Source organism: Monopterus albus, unplaced genomic scaffold (assembly GCF_001952655.1).
Source record: "Monopterus albus unplaced genomic scaffold, M_albus_1.0 scaffold4.1, whole genome shotgun sequence".
Taxonomy (NCBI): domain Eukaryota; kingdom Metazoa; phylum Chordata; class Actinopteri; order Synbranchiformes; family Synbranchidae; genus Monopterus; species Monopterus albus.
Genome location: NW_018127884.1, coordinates 7,342,870 through 7,351,906, shown reverse-complemented (window position 1 = coordinate 7,351,906; position 9,037 = coordinate 7,342,870). Strand labels below are relative to the sequence as shown.

The 9,037-nt window shown below is 40.1% G+C and overlaps 1 protein-coding gene across 5 annotated transcripts in view; it reads right to left on the bottom strand.

Annotated features, from left to right (window-relative positions):
* LOC109963690 (putative sodium-coupled neutral amino acid transporter 8) overlaps nt 1-8,262 on the bottom strand; it is a 9,947-nt gene extending 1,685 nt beyond the window's left edge. The window contains exons 1-11 of one of the 5 annotated variants that reach the window (XM_020606430.1): nt 7,755-8,262; nt 7,461-7,474; nt 7,187-7,379; nt 4,966-5,164; nt 3,128-3,284; nt 2,938-3,042; nt 2,778-2,835; nt 1,783-1,897; nt 1,556-1,703; nt 1,273-1,475; nt 866-917 (exon numbers count right to left, since the gene is read on the bottom strand). In XM_020606430.1, coding sequence (XP_020462086.1) covers nt 866-917; nt 1,273-1,475; nt 1,556-1,703; nt 1,783-1,897; nt 2,778-2,835; nt 2,938-3,042; nt 3,128-3,284; nt 4,966-5,164; nt 7,187-7,379; nt 7,461-7,474; nt 7,755-7,769 — 1,259 coding nt within the window. In that variant the 5' untranslated portion in view covers nt 7,770-8,262. Of the gene's footprint in view, nt 1-865; nt 918-1,272; nt 1,476-1,555; nt 1,704-1,782; nt 1,898-2,777; nt 2,836-2,937; nt 3,043-3,127; nt 3,285-4,965; nt 5,165-7,186; nt 7,511-7,754 lie in introns of all 5 variants that reach the window. The other 4 variants (XM_020606442.1, XM_020606451.1, XM_020606439.1 and 1 more) reach the window with 4 other exon arrangements.
* Between the last annotated feature and the right edge of the window lie 775 nt (nt 8,263-9,037).

Genomic DNA, 9,037 nt, shown 5'->3' with positions numbered 1-9,037 from the left:
TCCATCTACAATCCTGTTTTGAGATCTCTGCCCAAATATGCCCACCAGGACAATAGGCGTTGGTCCACAGGGGAGGATTCAAAGACAGGTAACGACTCTCACCGCCACTGGGCTATAACAACTCAGTCATTAGAGGACATTGTTGGCCTTCAAAGGATTGAAACACCACCGAGGGGGATAAATATCTCTGGCTCAACACCAGTCAGTCAGAACTGATGAAGCCTCTTGGATGAGAGGTGAAACGTCTTCGACCTAGAAATCTAAGTCCAGTTGATTTTTTTCTAGGTTTTTTCAGTTTATTTTCTACAGAATATGTTCTTTCCTTTTTTGGAAGACAATATGATCCAGACTCTAAAAGCAGCACTTTCTAGACTCACAGATTGTTGTACACTAATAATTTGCATCACTTTTGTAATTGTTACTGTGCAGGAAATGTCCTCATTTGCCATACTTGTGTGACCACCAGCAGTAACATTTTGTTTGATAGGTTTGAAAAAGTGGCATTCCATACATGTTATTTTTGAGTTGCATTTTATTTATTATACGGCATCTTCCTTTTTTCTCTGAAATTTTATTTAATTTGCTTATTTTATTTAAATTAGCTGTTACATGTGACCAGATTTGTTTTGTTTGTTTTCATACATGATCTTTCTTGACTGTAATATGCTGCTTTGTGTTGCATTATGTATGTTACTGTACCTATTGGGAAATTTAATACAAAAAGTACTTGAACTACAATGAATATCAAATTACATGGTTATTTTCAGGAAATGTTTTGGAAATTGTTAGTTAAGAAATCAGAAATTACAGACCCATAAAATAAAGTGCTGCCAAAACAATCACAACTTCCTGCTCCCACACTCACCTGATTCGCGGAGTTGCGGTTTCAGTTTGCATAGTGAACACTAAGCAAAGACCTGCAAGACAAAAACACACAAAACTGCCTGGGTTACCAACCACATGGCTATCATCAACGTTTTATAGGTTAGCTAGAGTTGAAATAATAAGTAAATTCATCTACCACTTGACTGACAGAAATTATTTTTTGTTGTCATGTATTTTTTTTTTTTATAAAAATTCCCCAGAAAAATCACTGCTAACATTCTATGGACCTGAAGATTAATCAGTTCTTCAAGAAAATAAATGGTAAATTAATTGATAGCACAGTTTAAAGTGACTTCAGGTGCATAAACCATGTATAAATACAAAGCCATGTCACTACAAACACAGATACACAACCTGCACACATTTAAGTTAAGGTTGTTTTCATACCAGGAAAAATAAAGATGAAGAAGGAGCTGATTCCTCCGATGACACTAATGACCTTGCCCATGTCGGGAACAAACATGGCAATGACAAAAGTGACGGAGATCCAGATCACAGTGAGAACAACTCTGCAGTAACTCTCAAAAGAATGAGTGACAATTCCCCGACGACGCCTTTGGACTCGTAACATCAGGTTCAGGATCACAGATCTGTTCCATACACAGAGCAACAATATGTTAGGTGTTAAAATACAGATGATACAAATTAACTCAGCTTTGGTGCCGTTTACCTCCCCAGAAGAAGGATGATGGGATAGATGGTGATAATTGATATTCCAAAAAGTAACCTGGAAATGATCATGACCACATCATTTCCTGGATATGACATCAAAATATCTGAAGCAACAGCTTGTCCGAACGTCAGGAAGCCATACACACCTGGAGACAGAGAGCGCAGACATAATCAGCAGCTCTCAGCTGAGCCCAGACTGAAATTAAGTTTTAGAGGTGAGCTCACCAGTTAGAGTGTAGATGAGCAAACAGAAAAACATGGAGACCACAGCGATGACCACCCAGTGGGAGAGCTTCTGATTTTCCATGCTGCTATAGATCGCTATACAGGCTTCATGGCACTGCAAACACACACAGAAGTAAAAGTAACAATACCACAGTGTAGAAATACTCTGTTAAAGTCAAATTCCTGCATTCAAAACTTTACTTAAGTACAAAGCCATTTAACATCAAAATTTACTTGAAGTACAGACAGCAAAGGTACTCAATATACAGAATGACACATTTCACATTAATGTGTGTCACTGGATTATAATTTTTGATGCATTATTGTGTTCACATTTACTGGTATAGGTGGAGATAATATTGGTAAATGGACTGTATTTATATAGCGCATTTTTCCACAGTGTGTTGCACTGGCCAAAGCGCTTTACAGGAGATGACACACCATTCACCCATTCACACACAAATAACGACAGGCTGCCACACAACGGCGCTAGTCAAGCCACCGGGAGCAATTCTTGGTTCAGTGTCTTGCTCAGGGACACTTAGGCATGCGGGGAGACCGGGAGTCGAACCACCAACTTGCTGGTCAGAGAGACGACTGCCCTACCTCGTGAGCCTCAGCCACCTTATGTACTGTTTTGATGATCGTAGGTTTTGAATCTAATAATTACTAATAATTTGAAGTACTTTACATACTGCGGGGTACCTTCTGAATTTCCTATCATCGATCAATAAAGTCTTATAAATATTTCGCTTTTTTTTTATTAATCTGCTACGAAAAGTTCTCAAATAAATGTAGTGGTGTAAAAAGTACAAAATGCTGTGAAGTCATGGTATGAAGTAGCAGAAAATGGAAATACCCAAAGTACAAATACCTCTAAACTGTACTGAAGTACAGTACTTGAGTGCATGTACTTAGTTGCTTTCCATTATTGCACAGATTAATGAGAATGTCTGTTTGTTTTTGACCTCTAATGTGCCTGAGGAGGATCCTACCTGGAATCCAAAGCAAATGGTTGGCACGACACTGAACATTGACGTCCAAGAACTTGCACTGAAAAACACAGAGCACACACATTCATTGATGCACATGATACAGCAGCTCCAGAAAATGGGGAGCCAGTGATGTGTTTTTTTCTTTAACTGCGCTACTGACCCTTGGTTGTGCTCTGGAGTTATTATGGCCATGTGGCTGCCCAACTGGAAATATCTGACAATCACTGCCACACACAGGTATGTAGCAGCCAGTGTCCCCAACACACTGACAGGAGGACAAACCCAGTTAAATCACATAAAATCATACACTCAGCTGGAAGTCATTCTGACCACAGGTAAGTGCTGTGTACCTTGTGTATTTCTGGATGCTGATTTCTTTTGGGATGGACAGTGGCAGGATGATGATGAGGCAAATGATGAAGAGAGTAAATCCTTGGTCGGTGTACCAGTGATAGGGCACCTCTCCCTCACTCATCCCAGTCACGGTTACATATAAAGAAATGCACACTGAAGAAACAAAATCTCATCAAATTCTGCAACAGGACAGCATCAATATACAGCCTGAAAATACAGGATAAAACTCACCAAATCCTAAAAGGCTGTCTAGTCTAGTTCGGGATTTTTTAATGGCATGATGTATGTTTTGAAGTTCAGAATGAGAATCCAAATCAGCTTTATTGGCCAGGTGTGTTGAACACATGAGGAATTTCACTCCGGTAAATGTGCAAGGAATGTGCAAACAAAAAAAAAAAATGTGCATTAGGAAAACAAAAATAAAGTACAAATAAATATAGAACTATATACACACAGATTATAAGGAGTTTATCAGATAGATATATACAAAAGGTATATTTACAATGTAATGCCCTGTCATTCTGCTATAAAGTCATGAAATAAGTGTTTATCACTGTGATGACACAGGGGAAGAAACTGTCCTTGTGTCTGGCTGTTTTGGTGTACAGTGTTCTGTAGTGCCGTCCAGCATGGCGGGGAGTTGGTGGATCAACATAAAGGACAACAAAAACAGAATGTCCCTGTGAATGTTGTGAAGATGTCTATGCTATGCTCAGAGCACAATTTCCAATCAAATGCTTTTTTTTTTTTTTTGCTTGGGGCATGGTTGTAAATCCAATCAAATGTTCTATTTCAGATGGACAAAACAACAAAGGGAAAATGAAAAAGGGTTTGTTAATGCTCCCAGTCACATTTACCCTAATACCAGCTAAAATGAAAATTAAAGTGTGTATTATTTGTGGTCTGAAGGAGATTAATTTTTTTATATGAGAGATGGCTGCTAAATTGATCACAAGCACAGTTGGCTGGTGATGGGGGCCTGGTACATAGTACACAATAGTTTATGTGTTCTGTTCTGCTAAGGGGGATATATATCAGTGTATAGAGAGGCAAAATAAGTAAACCCTTAGGAAATATCTGCAGTAAAGTTGTATTATAATATGGTCAGAGCTTCATCTAAGCTATAGTAATGAAAATACATAATCTATTTTAATTAATAACTCAAAAACTGCTGTGGATGGTTTTTGTGCTCTTGAGTGTTTACAGCAGTGTGGACCATGTAAATGTTAGGGGCGAGAAATGGCACAACATTTGGTTCGAATCTGACATCTGGTAGACCAGGACCGGAATCATTGCTAGATGTGCCTATAATACCTTTACTGATACTACTTATGACTAATGTATTATCTTGTACCTCTAAGAAATTTCAGAAACACAAGGCATGTCTTTTTACTATTCTTTGTTAAAAAATGAATCTCCTGCATGTTACAACACAAGACAGCTTTTAAATAAGATGTTAATTGTATGAATTTGCTAATGAGATGTTCTCATCTGCTCAAAATGCAATTTTAAGTGGTGGATCTGTTGTTTTGGTGTCAGTCCTACCAACACAAGTACTGATACTCAAGATTTAGCATCAGTAGTATTGATACTCTAGCTTTCCATCAGCTCATCCTCATGTAACATGAATGTGTGACAATCATAGAAATTTGAAGCAGCATGTGCAACACATAAACAAGAGGAGGAAATCATTTGATCACCACAGTGACGTTGAAATTTGTTTGACAGAGAGATAGGTAACTAAAATCATAAGCATGAACAACAAGGGCTGTTGCAAGTAATGACACACACCACATCATTACAATATAATGATGGTTGTTCTGGTGTGACTTACATTTCTCCAGCTGGTCTTGCACCACCACTAGGAAGGCCACAGACACCATGAAGAGGTTGAAGCAAAAACAGACCTCACAGAGTTGACCCATTGCTCGCCCACACACCTCTCTCACCACATCCTGATAGGTTTTCTGTCTGCTCACGCATGATGTATAGCCAAGGATAACCAAACCACTGATGAGGAATATGAGGCATACCTGCAAAAGCGCCAAAGAGAGGAGCTCACCCATGTCATCATTCACAGACTGAGCTGATATTAGCAAAAACACACACAGAGATTATGAGCTCTAACTTACTACAGTGTCAGGTTTGCCCAGCTCCACCTTCCTCTCTTCTTTTTCCTCACACTAGCCTAGCCCTTGCACTGATTACACCATTCAACACACCTGCCCCGCTTCCCTGATTACTCACCAGCTGCACCTCATTAGTCTCCTCCATACTTATACACTGTTCACCAGTCACTCCCCTGCCAGTTCTTTCTCTGTCTTCAGGCCAGTGGTTGTTATGTTGTTTTGTCAAGATTATGTTAAGATTGTCTTTGTTCTCTCTAGTCCTTGTTAGCACCCTAGTCGTTATCCTGCCCTGCCGTCTCTAGTGTCTTCTTCCTCTTCGGACCTCTCCTCTGGACCCCCCTGGATTTAATCTACACCACCAGCCACCGCCTCCCAGGTCGATGCACAGTCTCCCTTACCCAGTTTATCCCTGCTCTTCTGTCTACAGCCATCATCACCTCCACCTCGACCAGCCCAGGAGTGACCTCTGCGTCTGCAGCCCGGTACATCATCATCCACCATACCACTGACTGTTTTTCTGCTGCTGCTGATCGACACCCGGTCATCTACCTCATTACTCCTCCTGTATATATGTCACTACCTTCACTGTAAATAAACCTTACTGCTTGCACTGAAGCCAGCCACCTGGGTCCGCTTTTTATCTGCTCGCTCACTGTGTTCGAGCGCACCCTAACATACAGTTACTTTTCACTAACAAATAATCTGTGTATTATTTTATTAATTGATTTATAATTTGGGCCATAAACATAAAAAAACTCAAAAATGCCCACATGAATTTTCAAAAGTCCAACCATTGTCCAACTGACAGTCCAAACCCCAAAGATACTCTATTTAATATCACAGACATTCAAGAAGAGACACAAATAAACATTTACAGATATGGAATCAGTGCAATATTTCCATCCGTCCATTATCTATAGCGCTTATTCCTGAATAGGGTTGTGGGGGGGCTGGGGCCAATCCCAGCTGACATGGGCAAGAGGTGGGGTCCACCCTGGACAGGTCTATCACAGGGCTGACACCAAGAGACAGACAACCACACCCACATCTATTGCTTTGGACTGTGGGAGGAAGCCAGATCACCGGGTGAGAATCCACACAGGGAGAACATGCAAACTGCACACAGAAAGGCACCGGGTCAGTCCGGGCTTGAACCCAGAACCTTCTTGCTGTGAGGTGACAGCACTAACCACTGCGTCACTGTGCTGCCCACAGTGATTTCTTTTTCCATAAAAATTATGTAAACAATCGATTATTAAAATCGTGCAGATTAATTTTCTGATGATCACTTAATCGATTAATCAGCTACTTGTCTCGGTTCTATTTTTTTCTAAAGCTTCCTGCTATGGCAGATGGACATATTACACACAACACTATAAAAAATATTTTAAAAACTATGATGCAATATATTTTCCTATAGCAAATATTATTCTGCGGTCAAATTCTAATTGCTTTATCAATTTTTATGTTGGCTTACTATAGTTTGTACTGTGTTGCTTTATGATTGTAGGGGAAAAAACATAAATATTTAGTATCAGTAGACACTGAATATAAAAGGACTTGAACTAAGATCAAGAGCAAAAAACTGAACGACACTGAACCCTCTGATTTCCCAAAGGGAACTGTCACTTCCATTCTTGGTATCCAGGCAGTCGGCAGAGTCCGTGCACATCAGGTCCATCCAAACTGGAAGCTTCATTAGAGCGCACTTGTGAAATAGATCTGCCTCTTTCACACCGAGGAGAGATGGGGGTGACATACAAACCACCTAAATCCCCTCAGCAGCATGATATTTAATGTTACAGGTCAATCGGTTAAAGTGCCTGCTTGTTCATGAACATATAAGCAATGTTCTCATGCAGGGGACTTGTGGGTGCAAAACCAGGAGTTATCTATCGATGCAGGTGTGTTTGATCACGTACTCACCAGCTCCACACTGATGGCAATGGTCACTCCCCCCGCCTTCTCGAAAGCCCAGGGGAAGCTGAGCAGTCCGGCTCCCAGCGCAGACTTCAGCATGATGAACACCGCGCCGAAAGAGCCGAGCCGCGGTGGGTCCGCATGAGACGCGGACCGGGCCAGCAGGCTGATGCTCTCCCGTGCCAGTTCCTCCATGGTCCTGCAACAGCTCAGAGACTCACTTTGAGGACTTTGCTTTACAAGTAAACCCGCTGAGCAGTAAACCTGCAGATATACAGACCTGGACACACGCGACTCACGTGGTCCACGAGTACTACTTCACATTTTGCTCTGAGGTGAAAAATGTAACACTAAAGTGAGTATGTTTGCCCTTGTCTACTCTCTATCTTTCCCTTTATGTCTGGCTCCATATACAGCATTGAAGTAAACGTGTTAAATGATGTAAGTAACGTTATCAAATAATTCTGAGTAAAGATATAAAAAATACAAAGAAGTGAAAAAATAATATAGGCCTATCTATAAGTACAACTAGGCCCACCTTTAATCTGTACTTAAGTATTTTTTCTCTACTTACTTTCCACCACTGCATTACCCTTTGAATGCTGATGTTGTCAGATGAAATAAAGTCTAGTCTGCAACAACTTTAATGGTAACATGCACAGTGCTATACAGTGAACAAAACCAAAGAACAACTTTCCCAGCCTTTGCGCAGGCGCAATAACCTTTTAGTAGCTAATGCATGACAGTTCCTGCGTTTCCACACGTTTATACCACCGGTGTCTTATGTTCAGCTAATGAGGAGGGTCTCTGCTCAGAGATCCTCGCCTCCTCCACTTCGACCTTTACATCCACAGAGGAAACCGTATCCGGTTTTGTCCGTCTCTTGGTAAGTTTGGACCTTCGAGAAGCCACAGTTCGATTTCCACTCCGAGTAACAACAGACCTGCTCTGCATGAAATAAGGAGAGGTCATGACAAAACGCCGGAGTAACAGACCCTCCTGCTGCAGCGGACGTGAAGCGCTTAGATGAAGCTGAAGTTGGTTTCTTATTCGTAGTTCCCTGGTCAGAACAGCGGAAATACCCCGAAATAAAATTTATAATATGGACATAATTTGAAAAACATATTTTTTCCCTTTTAGATAACTTATTTTATATAATAATAATAATTTATTTTAGATAAAATATTTTAAAGCCACTAGATCAAAATAATTCAGCAACAATGAGGCAATTGTGAGCTCATGTAGGCCAATTAGTAGTTCGAAATTGTTTTAATAAACAAATGCAACTGAATGATATCTAAGATATGTATTTGATAATTTAATTAATCTTAATTATTAGATCATAGAGTTGAGGATATTATAGAATTCAGACGTGGACAATATGACCAGACACCATTATCATTTTCAATGATTATGTTGATAAGAAACTGATGATATGTTTAAGAGACAGGCTAGGATGTTATTGATTTTGGTCTTTTCATGTGACAATAACAAAAATATTGAATATTGTCAAACTTCTCCCACTGAGCAGGCTGAGGTTGTAATAGTTGTAGGACAACATTGCCATAGTGTCTGTGAGTTACACTACATATATACAAACGGGAACTATCATAATAATGCTGGATTAGCTATTAGAGGTTCCTGTTTGCCTTGTACAGTTTGTCACAAGGTCAGGGTCAAAGGTCAAAGTGTTTATTTGTCATATGCACAGTTAGGAAATGTGTTTCTCTGTACAATAAAACTCTTACTTTGCCGTCCTCACAAATGCCACATAATACAAGTGAAATAAAGTAGATGAGTGACACAAATCTAAATAGGCAGTAAAATCACAAATCTAAGGCACTTTAAAGCAGCAAG